The following is a 23,851-nucleotide window of genomic DNA, read 5'->3' as shown; positions in this document are numbered from 1 at the left end:
GCCTGTTTTCAGGGGCGGCTCTAGGCACCAGCAAAGCAAGCAGGTGCTTGGGGCAGCCCATTTGCAGGGGCGGCACCTGGCAGGAATCCAGCCTGGGAGCTGAGAACCAACAGGGGGCCTTGGGAGCTGTAGTTCCTTGGTTAGCTCCCTGCCTATAGAGCCAGCCCTGGAGCAGGGAAAGAACTACATTTCTCAGCATTCCCTTGGCCGCTATCAACAGGAAAGGGAGGGGGAGGGAGTATGGCAGCTGAAACCTCATGCTGCATCTTGCTGTGAATGGAGAGCTCACTGCTAGAGAGGGGTGGCCCTGTGAATGGGGAACAAGCGTGCCCAAGGAGTAGAAGGCTTTGGCCCAGATATCCCCTTCAGAAGACATCCCCAGACTGGATTAGGGATACTGGTGTGACCTCACCTTGCAGCCCCCAAAGAAAGAATTGTGTGGACTAAATGGACAGTGCACCTCTCTATCTGAAGCCTAGCAAGGGAGGTATGTGGATCCCACTAGAATTTAAAATGAAAAGTAAGGGAGGGGAGGCTGTACTGGACCTGGGCAGCTTTAGATACAGTACCAGCCACGTAGGAGGATTTCCACTTCTGAGCCATGGAAGTAGAAATTGACTTTTCCTTTCCAGATGTATCCAATATTCAGAAAGGGAATCTAGCATCTGCCTTCCAGATTTGAACACCCTCAAATTTCAGGAGTGCTCAAGCTCAACTTGGGCAGCTGTTATTTCATTTCTCCCAAATCAAATATACTGATCCACTGTAACTTGCTGTAGAAAAAGTAGGATAAAATTGAGCAAGAAATGCTTCCCAGTGGTTTTTCGGACTGGAATTGCTATTTTCAACAGCCATTGCCTTTTTTTTTTTTTAGTTTTATTTGTTTAAAAGGAAGACAGTGATATTGCATTGGCAAATTCCCCATAGAAACAAAGAGTGGAACAAAAGAATAATAAAGGCACCTCAACTTTTCCTCATTTATGGAGGACAGTCTTATAATATGCATCCAGATATCCTCCAATCACACAAGCTGAAAATTGTTCCACTTTACTGCAGTTCTGTAACCATATGGGAACCAATCCTGTCTGTGTTCTGTGCACATCCAAAATTCCTGCTGAATGACCCGCCCTGGGAGCAAGTTACCAGTGACCCAGGGCTGGGGCGGAAGGAGGGTGCGGGTGGAGGGGGCGGCAGGGGGTGTGTGGGTGGGGGGGCACTGGTGGGGGGGAAAGAGGGGAGCCCAGAGCTGGGGCAGCACAGGGTGTGTGGGGCGGAGAGCCCAGAGCTGGGGTGGCAGGGGGTGCTGGTGGGGGGAGGCCCAGAGCTGGGGCGGCAGGGGGTGCAGGTGGGGGGGGAGAGCCCAGGGCTGGGGCAGCAGGAGGGTGCGGGGGGGAGCCCAGGGCTGGGGTGGGGGCAGCCAAAATTTTTATTGCTTGGGGTGGCAAAAAACCTAGAGCCGGCCCTGCCTGTTTTGCTTATAATGGGAAGTGTTGGGCAACCTTAATAATAGGCTAACATCCCTGCCTAAAATAGGAGTAATGTTTAAACATCTAAGAGTGAGTGATACAGTTTGAAGAGAAGGTCTATCCATAGCTGTGGGTGGACTAGCTCTCTGATCATTCTAATGAATATTACATGAATTGAAACTTCCAACTCCCGTCATTTAGAAGTACTCAATTTACTTGACTGTCATGTTACTCTCACAGGCTCAGCAAACAGACCAAATGTTGAGTTGTGACCCATCTCTGTAGGAGCCCTTAGGGAGTAGTTCTCTGTCTGGGTGAGAGCTAGTTTCTAATGAAAGATCACGCTTTTGTTTTCACAGCAGCAAATCCCTTGCTGTGCTCTACAGCCCGATTCCACTGTAAGAACGGCCTTTGCATCGATAAAAGCTTTGTATGCGACAGTCAAAATAACTGCCAGGACAACAGTGATGAAGAAAGCTGTGAAAGCCCTCAAGGTAGGCACAGGGTTTTTTGATTGCACTCTGAAGGGTTAAGCAAAGCCTAACTACTGAGGACCAAATTTAGAAGAAAATATGACACTCCTGACTTAGCCAGTGGTGCAAATAACAGTTCTGTCTTTCCCATGCAAATAATCTTATGGTGATGTTTGTTGCAACTCTCCAGTTTGTGTGTGTAGTTCATTATCTGAGCTTTCAAAAGCTTGCAATAGCACATTTCATCCGAGGAGCTCAAACAGCTTACAAGGCCTGATCCAGTTCACATTGAAGTCAGGAGGAGTCTTTCTACAGTGGGAGCTGGATTGGGCCCAAAGAGAGAAATAAGAGAACCTCCCAACTCCCAGCATTCTTTCCATTTCACAGATGGGTAAACCTATCTACACATAACACTATAGACTCTCATTGCACAATCACATTCCATTTTGCAAGACACTTTTCATAGTAGGACATGTTTTTTTTTTCTCACTCTTAAGAAGGCTGAACCTTTTTTGCTCAGACTTTCAAGGGAAAAATAATTCACCTTCAGGTGGAGACCAAGCCTGAAAAATTTCAGGCTAAAAAAAGTGAAAGTTTCAAAAATTATAGCTAGCCGAAAATAGAGAGAGGGGACATTAGAAGGGAAAACAAGTTATGCAAATGTAACTCTGGTCTGCTGCTCCTGCTGTTCATGACTCAGATAAAATATTATAGGAAGGTAATGAGACAGTGTGTTCTGGGAGTGTGGTTCTTTTATTATTTGTTCAGTAGTTTGCCACCTGTTTTCGCATTGTAGGCTCAATAAACTGTGATCATATGGGCATGTTAGTGTCCAAAGCGGGGGACATGGAACTGGAAGTCCTGCATTCTGTTCCCAGCACACAGACTAACTCAGACTAACTCAGTATGACCTAGGATGCAGCTTTGTGCCTCCTTCCCTTCTGTAACATAGGAATGATCATTTTTCCTACCTTGCAGGGTTGTTGAGACCTAATTAATCTGTCCAATCTTGTGACTTCCGCTAATATTTTGCACTTCTGCAGTGCCTTCTATGTTTATAATAAAAAAAGACTTATTAAAACTCCAGTTTTGCATTTTCCTCCTATAAATGTGTATATGGCGTCTTATAAAACGTGGGGGGAGGGGGAAACCAAGATGGGAATAACTTAGACAAATACAAAACATCTGAAGTGCTATCTGGTGTGAGAAGGTATGGGGGTATTGCTGCTCGGGAGATCAGGGGAGGGAAGGTTTTGTAAAAGATGGGATGATTTGCAGGAGAAGGAAGTGTGCTTGGCCCACAGACACTTAGGAGGCTATTCCTACCACAAAGGTGAGTGGCATGCAAGAAGGCAGGGAGTCAATAAAACTGAAATGAGAACAATTTTTTTTAATAGTGGCTGGCAGTACTGATGAGGTGATACTCTAAAGGGAAAAAAAATCCCAAACATAAAAATACCCTTGAGAAATGTGAGGAAAAAAGTGCCACTGTCACTTTCCTTATCAGAAGCCAATGTAAGGAAAAAGCACTATTGTAACAATATCACCAAATTTTTTTTAAAGCATGTTTCTTCCCATCTCCCTTTCCTTCTTTACCTACGAAAAACTCTTTCCTTTTGTTCAAGACTTGAGCATAAAAAGGGTCACGTTGATACTCCTGGCACAGAGACGGTTCAGTGAGTGGGCAACCTGCAAACACACCTTTGATCAGAGAGAGGCCTGAGAGAGGCCGGTTTAGAATCTTCCTGCTGGACTAGTGAAACATTGTGATCTAATGCTCCTCTTGGAAACGGGAGGAGAAAAGACTTGAGGCATAGTCACTTGGGTGCTGCTTCTGTGATAATGCTGCTGTTAGTTTGCCAAGGGTTTTTTTTTTCACTGTAGGCAGGGCTTAAATTCTCAGAGATTATTTCCCTGAGTCCCCCATGCTCCCCCCCCCATTTGGGGCTTCGGGCTTCAGTTGAGGGGTGGGGGTCTCGGGGCTTCTGCCCTGCAGGGCAGGGACGGCATTGGGGCTCCTGCGGGTTTGAAAATATTTACCAGCGCTCTGCTCCGGACAGCTACAGCGGACTAATAAGGTTAATTTGTGTGGGGGTTATTGTGCCGTTGGAGGTTTAAAGCAGCAGCATTCTTTCCACACTTGGGATGGCTGTTTCCTCTGCAGATTTATTGGCTGGATTGTCTCCAGGTTGTGTGCGTTGTCATGACAATCTGCTTTTGGAAGTGACGGGTTGGACCCAGGAGAAGAAAAGAGCCGTATTTCATGAGGATGTTACTTTGTCTTTATCTTTGCTTCTCTGGAAAAGTCAGATTAAGGGGAGGGTTAAACGAAGTCATTCTGTCTTATTCTGTACACAACTGAGCCCCCATAGAGAGAAATCATACTTTCACTCTACACTGTGATTTCAGTGTGACCAGAATAGCAATTGGAATAGCTTAATGCACTACAGAACAATTAGGTGCTTTCACAATTCCAAAGAGCGATGGAATCAGAACACAGAACTGGAAATAAGGAATTCCTGAATCAAATCTTGACTCTGACAGACTTCTGCGGCATTGGACAAACAGGGCCGGCTCCAGGCACCAGCCCACCAAGCTTGTGCTTGGGGCGGCACCTGGAGGGGGGCGGCGCGGCGCTCCGGCCGCCGGGGAGAGCGGAGCCCCGGCCGGGCTCGCCGCCCTCCTCCCGGCGCTCTGGACGCCAAGGATAGCGGAGCCCCGGCCGGGCGCTCCGGCCGCCAGCGGAGCCGCGGCGGGCTCGCCGCCCTCCCCCCGGCGCTCCGGCCGGTCGGGGAGAGCGGCCCGTGGCCGGGCTCGGCGCCCTCCCCTGCCGCGCTGGGGGGGGGGTGGCGGCGGGAGGCTTTTTTGCGTGTGGCGGCAAAAAAGCCAGAGCCGGCCCTGTGGACAAATCCGCATAGCTCTATTTCCACATCTGTAAATGATACAATGCTTGCTTACCTGCCTGTCACAGATGTGGAGATATAAAGTGTGTAATGGGCCAAATAGTCTACGGGAACATAAATGAAGAGTCACTGTCTCCAAATTCACTATTATGTTTACACTAGACTTTAAATTACACTAGACTAGATTAGATTAAATTAATATAAATTCATTATTTAAAGTACTTAGAACATTTATAAAAGCTAGTTTGGGAACTCTCTGCACATTTGCTCTGAAAGTAAAGAACAGATATCTGTAGCCAGGATCAATGGTGCATGGAGTGTCCACACTAGCCTTTACGAAGCGGGAAGTACCTTGATTTAAATGACAAACAGTTACCTTGTGTATATAAAAAAAAAAATGTAGTGAAGACAAGCCTTGGGGTGAAATTCATCATTCTGCAAGGGGCCAGCATAAAGCTTATACATCACTTAAGTAAGTCCCTTTTTTTTTTTATTTATTTAAAGGATTTAAGGGAGACTTAAGTAGTACATGGAGACTCCTGCTGGCCCTTTGTACATTTCAACCTATACATGAGTTTTGTTGCTCATCATGGTATGCCCTTTTTATATACCTCAGTATACTTTTGTGCAGTCATATATACTTCCTTTAAACGAATAGATGATAGACAAGAAATCAGACTATTTTTTGAAGTGCTGGGGTTGTAAACTACTTAAGTTTGCCCAGGCTGTAGTATTCATGCATGGAATACTTTAGACTTAACCAGGAGTGTCCAACATGCTCAGGTTTTCTCTACACACACGTCTCCTGGTGAGCAATTCTCATGAGTCATTTTGACTCATGTATCAGAGTCATATTTCCTCTGGTAGTCCGTATAAGGGGAATAACCATTTTTCATTTCTAAGGCAGTCCTCATTCATTGTACAGGAGATCTGATTAGCATGATGTGTATTGTGGAATTGTGCTACAAAAGTATACTGTAAAAATTTTCTCCCAGTAGCCTTGTCATAATATTGAATGTATTGTGTTGTGAGACTTAATGGCTGTTTGTAAACTGCTTTGAGGTGTTCTGATACAGTGTGCTATAGAAGTATGAATGATCATGTTACCTTCCTTTCTGCCTGCTCTTTGGGTATCCTGACACTTAACTCCTCCCCTGAACTTCAAAGTCCAGTCATTGCTGAAAGGATCCAACAGTGTGTTCATTGGACTGTCAAATACTCTTCTCCATGATGGAGTAAAGGCCCTTTCATTGGGGGATGTTCACTGTCCGTGAAATGTAACCAACCCCTTAGTGAAGACCTTATTGCTCTAGTACTGGTAGGACTTCAAAATGAACCATCATTGGGAAGTAACAACTTTGTTAGGTCTTTGTATGCATTTTTTAAGTGAACCTAAAGGTGTGGGGTTACCAAGTTTTAATTTTCACCTTGATGGTGGGTGGATGTGTGTGAGGGAGAGAGGAGGGGAGGGAGAGAGAAACCCCTAGATTCCATTGTAGAAATAGGACAATGGTTAATTTGTCTTTCTGTAGGCAAGTGTTTTTCCCCCTCTGTAAACGAATGCTGCACATTTATAAGGCTTTCAAATCACGGATGAAGCAGCAGTTTAAAATATCTAAAACATTTTGGTTTAAAAGCAAGTCAAATGATTTTGTACTCATTCATGACAGTAATTATTTGCAGATCTTGTAGCTGCCATGGTAATCTTTAGAGCTGTTCCTTTAATCTCCACCTCTTAATGCTTCTCTCTGTGGCTTCTCTGTACATTTTGGTACTGTAATAGGCTGGGTGAATCTGTGACCAGGTTACTAGAGGTTCTGGAGTGAAGTATTAGTCCTGATGTGTCTGAATCATAGATGGAATTAGAATGAACATCCAATCAATCTCTCTACAGCTAGTGCAGAATTGCTCTTTATAGGATATTATTCTGGTATTGTTTTTCTAGTTTTTTTCAGTCTAGTTTTAACAATTCCAAGCACTGGGACTCCTTCTATCCCACTGCCAAAAATATGTCACTGTCAGGAAATTTTCTTGGATATTATGCCTAACGTTTCCCTTTCTTAATTTTCTCCTATTACTCTAAAATCTACCCCATATATCAAACTAATAAATGGTCACCACCATTTATAACATCTGTTCTGTGGACACTCCTGGAGCCTTAACATTCTACCTGCCTTGCAGGGGATTTTCTGTTTAAACAAAGACCCTTCCCACAGAGCAGGCGGGTTAGTCAGGCTCTAGGTCTGCATGTTCAAATTATGCAATTATTCCCTTCATCAACAATTATTTTCACATGTTCTTCCTTTCTTTGTAACTGCTCAAATGTTTGTATGTTTTTCTTTCTGGTATCTTGGCCCTTTCTGAATCAATTTCGTCCTCCTCCATGGACCTCCCTTTTCCCTTGATATGTTTAAAAGCCTTTCTTATTCCATTTAACCCCTTTGGCTAGCACAAACTCATTTTTGCTTTTATGCTGCTCTTATCTCTTCCTGCAAGCCTGAACTAACTCTGAATGATGTTTTAGCAGCATAGAGTGCTGGTAATATCCCCACAACTCTAGCCGTGCTGTTATTAGTTTAATGATAGCATTTTGCTCAATTGCAGGCTGGGTGGTCTGAAAACCTCATTAATTGTTGGTTCAGGGAGCCTACTACCATATATTCAGGTCATTCTACTTACGTCATACATTTGTTGGTGATAGAGTTGCTACTTATCCAGCAAAGTTCTGTTCAGATTCAACATCTAGTTTGCAGTGAAAGCACTTCTGTTCGTAAACAAGTTTTCTAGACTAAGGTAAAAGGGCTCCAGTGACTTACCCAAATTTGTAGTAGGTTAGCAGCAAAGCTGCAATAATAATCAGGGATCCTTGTTTTATCCAATAGATGACACAACCTGTCAGAGATGGGACATAACAGAATCATACATTTATGCTTGACATTTAGTTGGCCACATAATCCCATCATGGCCACATACAGATAGGTACATTCTTAAGCGTGTATATTTCCAGAGTATTTCATTTGGGATCTTAAAGACTTCATTTTGTGAAATAAATATTTGGAAGCTTATCAACTGACTCTTTACTAAAGAGGGTGAGATGTATCTGCTTCCCACTGCCAAAAGCCTAACGCATGCCAAAAATTGAAATCTGACCCAGCTGCCAAAATCCCTAGTGAAATCTTCCCACCCTGTGGTTGTGCACGGTCGATACAAAAATCTGCAGCACACTGAAAACTGAAAATTTTGGAGCTGTGTGAAATAGACTGAGTTCAGGCTCAGTAATACAAGGAAATCTATAATGACTACTGAAGAACTAGGTGCCACAGGGTTTGAGGGGCTTTGCTTGCCATCCCTTAGGGAAATGTGGGTGCATCCCAAAGGTTAACTTGCTCTTCAGAAATGTCTTGGAGCCAGGGAATAAGTCATCCCAGGCAGTGGGGGGATTTTGCAGGATTCCAAGAAAGGATTGATGTCTGTGCTTGTGACAGTGTAAAAATTGAAGGGGAAATATTTGGGGAACCTGTGGGGATTTCCCCTGAGTTTCCTGAGACACTTGATACCATAAATATTCCCGCTGACTTGAGTGGCTCACAGTAGTAAGCTCTAAGTCCAGCTGTGAGACTTTGCAGGATCAGGCTCAAACTCCGAGTGGATGCCAAAGCTGTCTGCCAAATGGAGCAGACATACCCTGATTTGCACTGAAATACCCTAATATTTAATTTATTAAAGGCAAATAGCTCCCAGCACATCCCGCCCCATGTCAAGCCTGTAACTGATCCTCCACACGTGGCAAATGGAAAACCTTCTTAAATTCCCAATTCTGTAGTATCGCTTAGTCTTCCCAAAGCCTTGCAGCCTGAATCTGGCTGCTTCTGGCTGTGTACGTTTCCTTTTATTGAGTCTGTCTTTGACTCATTATTTACATAGGCTGTAAACTGAAACTTAACTTGCAATTACTGTTCGTTGGCTTAGTCTAAATGCAACCTACATCTGGAACATAATAGTCAAAGGCAGACTAAATAAAAATCAGAAACTTAAGAACAGATACAAATAAAATGTTACTGAATGCTTAATTAAATAAAGGCTGCACTGGTGCATGTTTAGTAGTTTCAAAACCCTTGCTTGTAACAGCTGGTGCAGGAAAATAGCTTTCTCAAAGTTATGTCAGCTGTGAATAATTTTCCGGGTAATTTCATTCTCTTCCTCTACTTTCTTCCCCCTTACTCCCCACAAAATGACTTATTTCAGGGGATTCTTATGGGGGTAAAAAGCAAATTCATTTGCGCAGGAGCTAACAAGATAAGATATGCTGTACAAGGCAGCACTAGAAGGCATTTCAGATGATTCCTGTGATGAGTTCATCTGTGAATTTATTATTTTGGCACAGTGCAGGTCCCCGTGGCTGCACCCCAGGGCTAATTCATGGTTTCTAAAACTGATTATTTAGCCACTTGGTTTGGACATCAGATAACTGCAGGTTCTTTATTATCAATTATCCAGTCTTGCTCCATCAGAAGAGGGGTAACTTGTGAGTGTTGGCCTGAGAAAGGCTCTGATTTTAATCAGAGAGCCTCCTTACATGGAGGGGTGTGTGTTTGGAATCACATCAGTGTGTCTTGATGTGCTGCTATGTCTTGCAGTTCCCTCACCTTACAAAAGTGTGAGATTCTTTTGTTACCATAAGAACAAGCATGCAAACACTGAATAATCCTTTTGTCTTTGTCAGTTAACCGACCCAGTGTCTGCTGTGACCTTTAACATTCTGTGCCTGGTATGATGCCTTTTGTCTGGAACATATCAGGAGTCAAGTGGCTATCTGAGGGCATCAGAGGTTCAAAATAGACATAAAGGTCTTATTAAGGTGGCTTATGGGTAGGGCCCTTCGTTTTCATTTTTTATTTTAATTAATTTTTCCTGGGAATTTATTGATGTTTATTACCACAGCAACAAAATCAGTGCAAAAAATTAATAATTTTTCTGAGTAAATATCGGGGTTTATTTTGGTGGATGGAAAGATGGGAAGGAAAGTATTCAATAGAATAATGCTTTGAATTCTGTTCATCAATGTGGTTTGCTGCAGAACGAAAACAGAACTCAAAACACAATGCCACCTCTGAGTTTAAGAAAACAATATATCTCTGTTCCCCAAATAAAACTTTTCATTTGAATAAACGATTTACTGTTGTAGACTTAGAACTATTAGCCTATAAATATTAACATTTAATAATTGGGCCACACCATTTGCAGCACATACACTCACTTCATCTTTTACTTCTGTTTTTTTTTTTTTTTAACTTTCAAATACTTCCTTGTGTTCTGAAATGTATTTTGATACAGGTTTTCGTTTTCTTCCCATTTTAGTGTGTCAGATCTTTAAACCTTTCTCTGCTAACAGCTTGAAATGTGTACATGGTAGGTGATATTAGTGACATGAATGGTGACCATATAGATCATTGTTGCAACCAGGGTCCTATGGTTGCACGAGGTTTTGTACAGAGGAGGTCAAGTGGGGTGTCTATGGAAAGGTTGTAGTTTGCTGGTTATGATTATGCCGGCTGTATGTGTGTATCATTTTTGTATTTGAAGTTATGAATATTGGCTATGTACTTGTATCTCAATGTGTTTGATTCTATGTAGCCTCAGTGAAACATTTAGTCAGCTTCTTGAGGAAAGGACTATTCTTAGTAAGTGTCCAATCAAGAAACACTTAACTGACAATGGACTTTGGGCGACACATCTGAGCTTTTCTGGGAACATTCAAACTAACATGTAAACAATGGCGTCGGCCTGCAAAAAGCTGAATCATTCATGGACATGTGACTTGCCCAGCTGGCTACAAACTCCATCTTGTTGCTGTGATGTTGCACAAAGGGGTTTCCACCCACAAGAGAGAGAATATAAAAGGCCCTGGAAACCCCTCCATTTTGTCTTCAGCTTGCTTAAGAGATGGCCTCTCCACCCCAAAGAGATGCCTGAAAGAAACCGGAACAAAGGACAGTAACTACGGGGGTATGAATGATTGCTGGACCCAGACTAGGAAGGAGTCCAGTCTGTGAAAGAAGCTTATTGGAACATCTCTAAGGGTGAGATTTACCTGTATACAGTTTCTTAATCTATTAGGCTTAGATTTGCGTGTTTCGTTTCATTTTGCTTGGTAACTTACTTTGTTCCGTCTGTTATTAGTTGGAACCACTTAAATCCTACTTTTTATACTTAATAAAATCACTTTTGCTTATTATTGAATCCAGAGTAAGTAATTAATACCTGGGGGAGCAAACAGCTGTGCATCTCTCTCTATCAGTGTTATAGAGGGCGGACAATTTATGAGTTTACCCTGTATAAGCTTTATACAGAGTAAAATGGATTTATTGGAATTTAGGCTCCCAGAAAGACTGACTACTGGAAGCTGGGAAAGTCCCTGTTAACTGAGAAGCCCTTGGGCTAAGTGAATCTTAGTTTCTGTGAACTGCAGGGGGGCGTGGCCCAACCTCTTGGTCTGTGCTGAAGCCAACTGGTGTGTCTAGCTCAGCAAGACGGGAGTGGAGGGAAGCCTTTTCTGGCCGGGGGGTTCTCAGTGGTATCCCAGCACATCTAGTGACAGTCTTGAGGGAGTTTCTGTGACCCAACCTGTCACAGGTGGGTATGAGATTCATCAGTACATTCAGATACGCACGCCCTTCAGAGCTTGCGTGCGTGCCTGTTTGTTTGTTGTGTGTATCTTCTTGACTAATACATAGCCATACTTCAACAGGCAGCTTTGCATATACACACAGGCTAATGTATTATCATAATTAAGACAACGATTATGTCATGGCTGTGACTTCCAGCGACGCAGCCCAGCCTCCGCAGGCGGGGGGGACCCTCCCGTGGGTGGCGGGACCCCTGCAACTGACTGGCTGCCGGTGGCAGAGGGACCCTGGAGCTGCTCAGTGTCCGTGGGTAGGGGGACCATTGGGGAGCCTCCCGCAGCTCCCCAGCCGCTGCCGCTGGCAGGGGCCTCCCTACGGCTCCCCTGCTGCTGTGAGCAGTCGGCTCCCACCTCAGCTCCCAGCTGCCGCCGACGGCAGCAGAGGGACCCCAGAGCTGCTCAGCAGCTGGGGGACCCCCCACAGCTCCCCAGATTCCACCGCTGACAGGCTCCCCCCCCCCCACCCCCCAAAGCTCCCAGTCCCGCAGCTCCAGCCCTTCAGGGTGGTGGGGACCTCTCCCAGCCACTGGGCAATAGGGTCCCTGCAGCTCCCAGCCACTGGGGGGGGGGGGGGGTGGACGGATCCTCCTCCCTCCCCATTTTGTCAGGGATGTTTTTAGTAAAAGTCAGGGACAGGTCACTGCTTCCATGACTTTTTGTTTATTGCCTGTGACCTGTCCCTGACTTTTACTAAAAACATCCCTGACAAAATCATAGCCTTAATTATAATACATATATCTGTTGCAATGTATTACATTTTCCTAATGAAACAAGTTTTTTTATATATTTGAATGATACAAAAGTAGGGTGAAAATCGGGGGGGAAAAGGAATAATACTTTTTGTAAAACCAGGGAATTTTTTTGGTAAAAATTGGTTTAAACTGAAAACGAAGGAGCTTACTTATGGGATATACAGCTTTTTCACCTAGCTCACCTGTTCAGATCCAGTTCTGGTGAATGGAAACTGAAAGCAATTTTCATTGGATGATGGCTGATTTGGTATAAAATCAATTCTTAGTTTCCCTGTGGGTGCTCCACTCTAGGTGCGCTTGTGCCCCCTGCGTCATTTGTAGATTTTTCATAGCAGTGTCCGTTCAGTCTGTGCATGCGTGTTACTCCGCCTCATGCTGTATGCCGTTGCCATATAGCAGGGGTGTCCAAACTTACTGACCCTCCAAGCCACATACGATAATCTTCAGAAACTCGAGAGCCGGGAATGCCTGCCGGGGCTCAGGGTTTCAGCCTCACAGGAGGTGCCTGCTGGGACTCGGGGCTTCAACCCTGCGGAGGGCTGGTGGGACTAGGGCCTTCTGCCCTGGAGGAGGTGCCTGCTGGGGCTTGGGGCTGAAACGCCAGCAGGTGCCTCCTGTGGGGCAGAAGCGCCGAGCCCTGGCAGGCACCTCCTGTGGGGCAGAAGCCCCTAGCCCCACCACCGGGCAGAAGCCTCACCCCCACCCCGGCTTGAGACGGAGACTTAGCTAGTTGCCTGAGTTGAGATTTTTGCCTCAACTGTGCCTTCTTAGCTTTTGTAGTTAGTGTATTATAGTACTTAGTAATGGTTAGTTTATATATATATTTAATTTTTTTATACAGAAATAAAAAAAGATTTGTGTGTGTATATATATATATATATGTGTGTGTGTGTATGTGTATATATATATAAAAAATTTGAGAGAGAGAGAAAACTTCTCCCCCCCATACCTCCACAGGAGTTGGGTTTTGCCATCCCTGCTGGACTTGTTCTGTAGTCAGATTTAATTCCTCGGGCTGTTAGTTTAGGCCTTTTCCCAGCACTAAATATACCGAAAATGAAATATTGTCAATGGCTTTTAATCTATGCAATGTTGAAAATGATTTGCATTAGTACATTATGGAACTTTTTTTCAGGTGCAGTGATCGATTTTGCAGCCAGGGCTGAAATAATGGTACTATTTCTGTAACTGGCTTAAGGACAGGGAATAGTAACCCTGTACCCAATTAGGTATTGATACTTCTCCTTTAGATTATTGGGTAATCTTGGGAGCCGGGGATTCAGACTGTAAATGGTATATTTCTTATCAGGCAGAAGTAAAATATAAATTCAGACAATTCTTTCTAGGTATTTTAACTTCATCTCATTAGTGACACTTATACATAATTTACAGTTTGATGAAGATATGATTACATGTAATTCCAGTTTCCAGAACCAGGTGGTCAGATGTTAAAGGCTTGTCTCCCTATGGTTTAAAATAAAAAAATTTCTTTCCCATCATCCTCAGGATTCATTAAGTTCTCTGTTGCATTGTCATGGATAAAATGATTCCTATGAGGTGACCTTTCTGGATCTGCAACAGTGTGCAGGTGTTTGAAATGTATCAGAATCCTGGTTCATTAAACTGCAGTAACTTTTCTTGGGGATCGTTATAATTTGATTGCGAAAATGACTCCTGTTGGAGAGCAGTAAGCACATGCCTTAGTCTTTATATTATCATTGGAATGAGTCCAGCTACTGAAGGCACAAATAAGGTTAATTTCGATTTGCTATAGAACAGAGCTGATTCCAGGAAGGCAGAACAGAGCATCTTGATCCAGATGATCCCTGTAGAATTATGAGAGCACAGTGTTTGCATATATATAAATTGTGGTTGCTTTTCCGCAAGTCTTCATCATCGGTGCTTCAAAAATCCACTTGCTGTTGGCAAGAGGGGTGTGTCCATGGGGGCAGCTCAGCCATCATTTTCAAGGCTCCATTTTAAAAAAAAATGTACTTCTCTTATGATTACTAAGATAATGCTTCAAACGTGAGCCATGTGTGAATCAATTTGGTGTCTTGCTGAGTCCAGACAGAGAGCTCCATTGCTTTTGCTGCAGCTCATATTTTCGTCACACAGCAGCAGAGTGAAATTTTATGCACTTGATTTTACTACTGACTATCAGAACCCAGTGGGCAGCGGTACAGCTCTCAAGAATTCTGTCAAATTTAGTTAGCTGATGGGGATCCAAAAAGTGGAAGCTGGGGAAGGAGTTTAGGCCTGGTTTAAACTCAGCGTTGTCCTAGTTCAATTAAAGTTGTGATTTGATACAGATTTTAATTTAGATGTTTCCCCATGTGTACATTTAAGCTGGCTTGTTAATTTAGCTTGTTCCTGTACATTTACAGACACAAGCTGAGTTGATAGAACCAGTTTAAGCTTGCACCAGTTTAACTAAACTGATTTAAATTAAAGCTGATGCAGCTTCTGTGTAGACTGTGGACTTGTCTTCACTACCCGCCTGGATCGGCGGGTAGAAATCGATCTCTCGGGGATCGAATTATCGCGTCTCGTCGGGACGCGACAATTGATCCCCGAATCGACGCGCGTACTCCACCAGCCCAGGTAGGAGTAAGCGCCGTCGACGGGGGAGCCGCGGCAGTCGATTTGCCGCCGTCCTCACAGCGGGGTAAGTCGGCTTGGATACGTTCAAATTCGCGTAGCTGAATTTGCGTATCTTAAATCGATTCCCCCCCCCCCCCCCCAGTGTAGACCTAGCCTCAGAGAGTAGTGGAGTTGTGCTGCTTTAACTGTATTGGTAGAGTTAAAGTGCTATGGCTCCCTGGTAAGGATGCAGTTCTACTGTTATAAAGTTTCCTTGTATCAGTAGAGCTTATTCCCATAAGGGAATGGGGGGGGATGAGCTATACTGATATAACTACACACAGGAAGTGGGAAGTGGCAGGATGTACTGGTGTAACTATTTTGGTTAAAAACAAACAAAACCTCACTCTCCTAACCCAAGATAGTTATACCAGTATGCAAAATGTATGTTGACTAGTCTTTAAATGGTGAATACCTCTTCACTCCCCCCTGCATCTTCTGAATTCTCCTCTGAGCCAGGTTAGCAGTAATGTTTAGCTTTCTTCAGCCGAAGCAAATAGGATTTTAGGATTTTGTCTTTTTACATGCAGGTAAAGTTAAGTTCTTAAGTTACTATACCAATGTTTTCTGTTCTGAGGAGCATAAATAACTGCGGGGGTGATTCTAAAACCAGAGCCAGTTACTAATTGAAGTGCCAGGGAAAGGTATTTCATACAGCCTCATCTAAAACTAGCAGATGTAACTCAATAACCAAACAAATTCTTATTAAGAACAACAACAAAAATTTGATCCCAGACGTAGGTTCTGCCAAGATTCATCCTCATTGAAGTATTTACAGCAAAGGTATAAATCTGTCAAAGATGGGGCTCATCAAATCTTAGCTCTCTTCTTTGCCTCTTCCATTTAATTTGGGCTGCTCCTGCTATGCATTTGGGACCTCTCTCTCTCACTCACACATTCACACACTCTCACACACCAGACTTTCCCAATGGCTACTGAACATAATGGATACGGAGCACTGAGTCCTTGGATCTGTGTGGTGTTCCCTGGCTTGCAAAGGCAACTCATACGCCCGTGTCACGTTACCAGATAGTCTATGCTAATTTGGTATAAAGAATTGTATTAAAAAAACAAAATACATATTTATGAGGGATGTTAAAAACATAAAGCAATTATATGGCTTGCAATTAAATAAACATCAACATGAAATGGGAATTAGAAACTAAATAATTAATTTTCCATTTATTTGGAGTCTCTAAACAGTAAAACCTGGAGAGCAAAGAGAGGGAGGAGTGTAGGTGGTTTAAAGAAGTAGTGCTTTTTGTCTCAAGAGATCTGTGTTCAAACAAGACTGAGGTCACAATGTATATGTTGTATTTTCCTGCTTGGGGAAGGGCTGGGTGGCTGCGAGGCAGTGTGTGTGGAAGTCCTCATTATGCAGTGGCCCTGCTGTCTGTTTGGAGTGTATTTGCTCAAAATGGGCCAAGAATTGGAATAGCAGCATATGATAGCAACATAGTCTAGTGCACTGAGCATAAAAAAGTCTAGGGTATATAGGATCTCCTGGGTTCTATACTGTTTCTGCCACTCATACTAAATTACATACTTCTAGGGTGTTGGGAGGATTTCAAATTGTTTTACAATCATATTTGAAGATAAATTTTGCATGCTGCATTGACATGCACCTACAGATCTGTGTGGGGCCTAGGTCTGGATTAGAAGAGGAGGGTGTAGTTCAGAAATGAGTTCTGGAGGAGAAGTTTGAACAGTCGCTGCCCATGTTATCCCTAGCTTATGGCAGTGCCATCAGCACTATATCTCAATGAACAAAAAACAAGCTTCTAAAAAAGGCAGAAATACACTAAGGCAGTGTTTCCCAAACTTGGGACGCCATTTGTGTAGGGAAAGCCCCTGGCGGGCCGGGCTGGTTTGTTACCTGCCCCGTCCGCAGGTCCGGCCGATCGTGGCTTCCACTGGCCGCGGTTCGCTGCTCCAGGCCAATGGGAGCTGCTGGAAGCGGCGGCCAGTACGTCCCTCGGCCCGCACTGCTTCCAGCAGCCCCCATTGGCCTGGAGCAGCGAACCGCGGCCAATGGGAGCCACGATCGGCCGGACCTGCGGACGCGGCAGGTAAACAAACTGGCCTGGCCCGGCCCGCCAGGGGCTTTCCCTACACAAGCGGCGTCCCAAGTTTGGGAAACACTGCACTAAGGGATTTGAGATGGTGCCTTTGGCAGATGTTAGGAATGCACTGAGCTCTGCTGAACCTATGGAGAATCAAACTTGTTTATACCAGATTGTTTAACTTTATTCGTAGATCATTGTTTCCTTGAACCTTGTAGATGCTGAGTAACTAGTTAACATCAGCCTCTTTTTAGAGGTTGTCCAGGAGACCAGTGCCAGGTCTTACTGAAACACATGTTGTGGGAAAACCTGTTGGACTGGTCTTGCAGTTTGTCACGCTTAGGCTCATCCTGACCTGTTATGATGGAGAGGTCTAGAGCTGACCATTTTCTCTAGAGAACCCCTCTCCGAGCCCATGAGAATTTGACCACTTAAGGCTGCCAGCATTCATGTCCCCGTTAACTGTAGTTGTCATAGAGGGCAGGACTATTTCTGAAATAAAGGCCTTGGCTGAAGCTTAAAGGTTTCAGAGATAGAGGACTGTACCTGGAATGGAATGGGGAGCCAGTGTAATGTATGGGGCACCAGTGATGCTAGAAGCCCCAGAACTAGGGGTGCTGCAGGAAAAAGTTACAGGGCCCCCTGTAGGGGAAGAAAGAGAACTGCAGAGACTCACCTGCAGGCAAGTTTAATTTGCTTATTTTTCACTCACTCCAGGATATTCTCGTGAAGTGGCATTATTGGGAATTTCTGTCTGTTGTCCATAAGAAGGTTTATAAAACTGGTCATGCAGCTAAATATGTGAAAGGGTAGAAGAGTGTATGACTTAATGAAAGGGAATATTTTGGAGAAAATTAGACACTCTAGCCTAATAGTGAACTCTGATTGGGTAGTTGAGCCCAAGTTGGAGAACAGCAAGAACAGACACTGAAGGCCAGTGAAAGATTCCAATCCAGAGTCTCCAACTCCATTGGAAGTTGATTCCGACATCCTATTGGAGCTGATTAAGTCTGGAGCAGACTTGGTGGATTGGACTGAAGGACCAGAGCTAACCTCAGTGGACCAGAGCAGTTTATAGCAGACTGTGCAAGCTGATAGGGAGACCCTGCACCAATCTGACCACTGCAGAATTAGACTGGATTTGGAAGTAGTAGGTAGAGTTTTGCTTGAAGCAAGAATTTTGAGGTTCCTGCAAGCCAGCCAGTGAGTGACAGACTCTGGGTTCAGCTATACCTTGCATATGGGTTTTTTGTTTTTTCTTAATTTCATTTTAGTACTTGATATTTGTCTTTTTCCAAATACAACTCTATTTCCAATATCTCTTGTATGTGCCTGATGAGTGGAGAAAGGAACACTGTAAAAGATGACATGAACTTTACGTTCAAGTGGTTAGAACGTGTATGTGAATTAAGGTTGTAGGTGGGGGTTCAAGCCAAACATTCTCTTTATTTTGAAAGGGTCCCCTACTTGTAACCCTGATAGCCCATTTTACTGCTACCGCACAGCAGAAGGGTCATGATATCGTGTTCTTTGACCTGTACCAATTAGGAGACGGTCTGCTTTGTGGTGGATAACTGCAGTGTCTTCTAGGCCTATGTTTTCAAGTCCAGTTTCTTGCCCATTGCATAGAACTTGTCAAGAGAAACAATTGACTTGGTGTAACACCTGCACAAGACAGTGTTGGAAACTTCCCCTCTTCAATTCTTCCTTCCTCCTGGTGTCAGCTTATGGATTCTAGACAGGAGATGATTAGACACCAACACTGTGAGATTGATCTTTAGCTGTGTTTGGTAATTACATGAAAATATCCCGAGAGAAGTTTCCCAGCCAAACTGGATATAATTCAAGATTCTTTAAATAAGGGAATTCTTTGGGTAGAGGTGCTTGAGAAAACACACTGAAGTGTTATCGCCAGCATCTGCGGTGGAGCAAGAATGCAGCATGATGCCTTTGCAAGCTGTTGTGAGGGGTAATGTAGCCTAACAAAGGAAACCAAGCAACATGGAAAATCTTGTGCATTTATAATAATTAATTTCCCAGAGAAACCCAAGAAAGACTTTTGTCCTATTTGTTACCTTTCTACCAGTACCCTGACAATGTGTTCCTCCTTCACAGAAAGTTTACTGTATATTTTGGGGAGAAGGGGATATTGTAAGGGGTAAATAATGAAGGAAAACAGTCCCAGGAGACTTTGAATACATTGTTTGATAAATTCCCCTTGAGCGTGTTCATTACATATTCACGGATTAGTACTTCAACAACTGTTGAGTCAGCAAAATATCACAAAAACTGCATATCTAAATAAATCAACTGACAAGCCTATCTATCTGTTTAGGTTCTCCCATTATCACTGAAGTATCTGAGCATGCACCTCCCAAGTAATGAAAAATAGAAACAATAATCTCTGCCTTTTTTCCTTCCCAGCGTGTAGGAGAAACAGCGTGATTAATTTATCAAGTTTTTGGCTTCTGTGTATTTGAAAAATTAATAGAAGGAAAGCTGAGTCGAAGGCTTGCCTCGCTTACTTTTGTTACTTTGTCATTCCTAGTTTCACTCCACTTCTTTCTTATAATAAGCCATGGTGTGTCTCTTCCTCATACCTTCATTGACTGTTTCTTATCTTATTTCATTTTCTTTCCTAGTTCCTATATTATGCTCTCGTCACCTATTTTTTCTCTTTCCTGGAAATACTAAAACAGGCCCTCTATATGCAGTGCACAAAGCAGCCACTTCCAGAGTTTGTTCACCTGTATGCAGCTAAACTAGGGCTCTTCTACTCATACATCATTATTCTTATACTTAAGTAGTATCACTAAGGGGGTAAGTGGTCTAGGTTAAAAAAAAAATGCATGTGGCAGAATCTATTAATTTTCCCCCCAATGGCTCAAATCACCCCATACAACTTCCTGTTAGCGGCCATGGTCTCTCTAGTTTTGTCTGAATGCTGGTGGCTGGATACTAGAAGTCATATCCAATTATCTGAACTCACTGCCACTGGCTGGAATTGGGCTGTGTGTGCATCCTTTATCTCCTCTCAGCAGAGACTCAGATCTCAAGAACTTAAAGCTGCTGCTTTCAAATCCCGATCAGGTGAGCCTAAGAATCTGTCTCTGACCCAGCTGGGCTAAGCCTGTCTCAGCAGGAGTTTCCTCTCTGCATACTTTACTGCATGATCTGTGCGCCGTATATTTTACTATCTTGATTTACTATATTTGTCATGGGTGATTCTAGCATTGCTGGTGATTCTGTATATTCGGTTAACTTGGTGGGAATAGCTTCCTGATGCTTTTGACATTAGGGTTGTGTTTTGGCAGCAGTGTCTTCCTGTTTGACACCAGAACCAAACAAAGATAGGGGAGAAGAGGGCCTTGAAAGGAGTTACTGCATTAAAACATCTGCTGGCAGTGGAAGTTTGAACAGGTACTGGCATAGCGATCTAGTTCTGGAATGTAATCTGGGATTTACCACCACCTCTTCATTTGCAAACAGCAGGTAGCACATGTCGAAGCAGTTCAGTTTAATACAGCAGACTGAACTTTCAGTCTTTGGCCTAAATCATCCCCTTCTGCAGTAGGATCCCTGGGATGGCTCTCAGGGGGAGAAAATCTGAGTAAAAGTTGCAGGGTCTTTCCCCTAAACTGGTGGGGCTGTGTCTTGGTACCAGCCCTAGCCCCTGGTGATTTCCCCCCTTTCCAGTTCCCTAGCTACACAGCTCCACTGGAGAGAGAGCTGCCACGGTCTCCAGATGCCTCTGGAACTACACTGCCAAGATGTCTTGTCCCAGGGAATTGCCAAGGGACTGGAGGGAAGACCGTGTGCATTGTCTCCCTCCAGCTTTGTCATTTGTCCTCTGTCATTCCAAGCTTTCATCCCCTCCACCCAGACTCTACAAAGAAGCATCTAGAGGGGTGGGAAATGGTGCCACAAACAGCTGAACCTCCCTTCTGTACAGGAGTGTGAGAGAGCTGCATAGTGTGTTCCTTCTGTGCATGGATCTTGGGGTACGAATGAAAACCAAAAAAGTTACTACCAGTGGGACTTTTAAAGGACCTATTAAACATCAGTGGGACGTCTATGATTCTATGACTTGTGTCCCTAAATCATTTAGGGTAGGATTTTCAGAAGTGCCTGTGTTTTTAAAAAAGTAAAAACAAGACAGAAAATTCAGGGCTGCAGATTGAAGAATTAATGCAAACTGGATGCAAGGTTTCTAAATGTTATAAAATGCAAACAAAAGACGTGTAAAGATGTGTAAAGATTTTAATTACATAATTAAAGTTTTGATGTCCTGTTTTGAGGGAGGCTTATTTAAGTAGCAGTCACTCGGTTTTTCATGTTTTAATTCCTGAGGATATACAGAATCATAAAAATTAGGGCTGGGAAGGACTTGTAAAATCTCTACTCCATTTCCTGCCAATTCAGCATCATTCCCCACAGGATACTGTTCTCCAGTGCTTTGTCCAGGCTAAATTTCAGTGCCTCAGGTAATGGGGATTCCACTAAATCCCTTGGGAGATTATTCTACCTTCTAAGAGATGTTGTTATTATTAAGTTTCCGTGTTCTGGCATCTCATTTTCCTCTAAAGTTTATACAGCTTTGGACTGATTTAAATATTTCCTTTCCTTCCTGGAGTCTGTGCTTCTTAGAGCTCTGTAGTACTGGCCATTTACTTCAAGAATGTTAGAACAAGTCTTTACGTACATCTCCCTTCTGTTATGTATGCGCAACAGAATCCCCTAAGTCTGAGCCCACCCACCTCCCCCAGCCTGAATGAGAGTGGGTTTATCTGATCACTTGTGGGCAAAGATTGATGCAGAGATTAAAGAGCACATTACACTGCACCACTCTCCAGTGTGCTTTCTCTGTTTCTGTAACTATGCTGTGTATCTACCATGTCCATTTAATTTGTACCCTACATTAAATAAAAATTCCATCCTCATTCTGCACCATTAAACCACCCCTAAATTGTGTTTTTATGGGGGTTGCCTGGGCCAGTCACTGTCCAGAGGTTTTATTAAGCCTTATTGAATTACTTGCCCTTGCAGGAAGGTCCTAATTGATTTAAAAAGATGATGGTGGTAGTGCCAAATGTATTTTGACAATGGTTAATTTTCCGGGTACGCTATCAAGGTAAAATTAGTATATTTTTGAAAATGGTCCCTCCTTGTGTCACTAGTAACATTAGATTATTGCAACAGAGATTTTTGAAACACTGTATTTACTTCTACTATTTTATATGTGACTCAGTCAAGATAGGGAAGCCTGGACTAGTCAGTTTCCCTTCTCTGCTTTTTCAAAAGATCTTAAATTACTTTTCCATTCATGGATGGAGACATGGGTGGGCACAGAGATGTCACTTACTTCAGGTCGTGCATCAGGTCAGTGACTGAGCAAGGTCTTGTGATTCCTGTTCCAGTGTCCTGTCCGCTGGCCCGCGTTGAAATTATGGAAACTTTCTGTTGTTACTGGCTCTTGTAATTCCTAAACTCTAACCCTACCCCACAGAGTCCACTTCAGTATTTGTGCATTTTCAGTCATTAAGCTGATGCTTGCAGCATGCAGTCTTCAGGTTCCTGTCCTGTTCTGCCCCACAGAAAACTTTGGAAGCAAGTTCAACAAACTTGAGGAAGCAGGCAGTCTGTGGTTACCAACATTTAAATCCATGGGGCTTGGGTGCATGAATTTAACTTAATTATGAATGCTGGCCACATTGAGAGATGATTTCATACAATAACTTTTTTGCCTTTAGACCAGGGGCGGGCAAACTTTTTGGCCTGAGGGCCGCATCAGGTTCCCAAAATTGTATGGAGGGCTGGTTAGCGGAGGCTGTGCCTCCCCAAACAGCCAGGCGTGGCCCGGCCCCGCCTCATATCTGACCCCGCCTGCTTCTCGCCCCCTGACGGCCCCCCCGGGACTCCTGCCCCATCCAACCCCCCCCGTTCCCTGTCCCCTGACTGCTCCCCTGCCACTCCAGCCCCTGACTGCCCCCTTGCCACCCCATCCAACCCTCCTCTCATTCCTGACTGTCTCCCCCTCCGCCCCCCCGGATCCCTGCCCCATCCAACCACCCCTTCTCCCTGTCCGCCCCCGGAACCCCTGCCCCTGACTGCCCCACCCCGCACCATCCAACCCCCCCTCCTTCCTGACCGGCCCCCAGGGACCCCACCCCCATTTAACCTCCCTGTTCCCCCGCCCTCTGACCACCCCGACCCCTATCCACACCCCTGACCCCTGACCACCACCCCGAACTCCCCTGCCCTCTATCCAACACCACCACCACCCCGCTCCCTGCCCCCTTACCACGCTGCATGGAGCACCAGTTGCTGGCGGCGCTACAGCTGCGCCGCCCAGACAGGCAGCCACACCGCCTGACTGGAGTCAGGCCGGGTTCTGCAGCTGCGCTGCCCCAGGTGCTCGCAGCCCCGCCACCCAGAGCATTGTGCCGGCGGCAGAGTGAGCTGAGGCGGTGGGGGAGGGGGAACAGTGGGGGAGGGACTGGGGGCTAGCCTCCAGTGGCAGGAGCTCAGGGGCCGGGCAGGAGGGTCCCACGGGCCGTAGTTTGCCCACCTCTGCTTTAGACTGTACGTGGCCTTTCCTTGTTGGAATTGGAAGAACTCCATCTTGTGGCTGGACACTGTGTATGAGAGGCTTGTGCTACCTGTGCAGGCTGGGAAAGCAGCTCAAGGCATTTTTTTCCCTAAGCACTTTCAAACCTGCCTGAAAGATTTCAGGAAGTTAAGCCTGTGTCTTAGTTTGCAGATGTTCAGGGAACAGATCGTGGAGGGGGAAAGGGGGATCTTTTTTTCCAAAGACACCTTTGGTGCATTTGTCATGGCTTTAAATCATGTTTTATCACTGCTTGTAA

At 44.4% G+C, this 23,851-nt stretch overlaps 1 protein-coding gene across 1 annotated transcript in view; it reads left to right on the top strand.

The window, feature by feature from the left end:
* The window catches only part of LDLRAD3 (low density lipoprotein receptor class A domain containing 3), a 171,426-nt gene that overhangs the window by 83,596 nt on the left and 63,979 nt on the right, over positions 1–23,851 (top strand). Inside the window, exon 4 of the mRNA XM_065403980.1 lies at positions 1,826–1,960. Within this exon, the coding sequence (XP_065260052.1) occupies positions 1,826–1,960 (135 nt within the window). The remainder of the gene's footprint in view (positions 1–1,825; positions 1,961–23,851) is intronic.

The sequence above is a fragment of the Emys orbicularis genome, chromosome 4 (assembly GCF_028017835.1).
Source record: "Emys orbicularis isolate rEmyOrb1 chromosome 4, rEmyOrb1.hap1, whole genome shotgun sequence".
NCBI classification, from domain to species: domain Eukaryota; kingdom Metazoa; phylum Chordata; order Testudines; family Emydidae; genus Emys; species Emys orbicularis.
The sequence above is the reverse complement of the archived record's forward strand: the minus strand, read 5'-3'. Positions and strand labels throughout refer to the sequence as shown.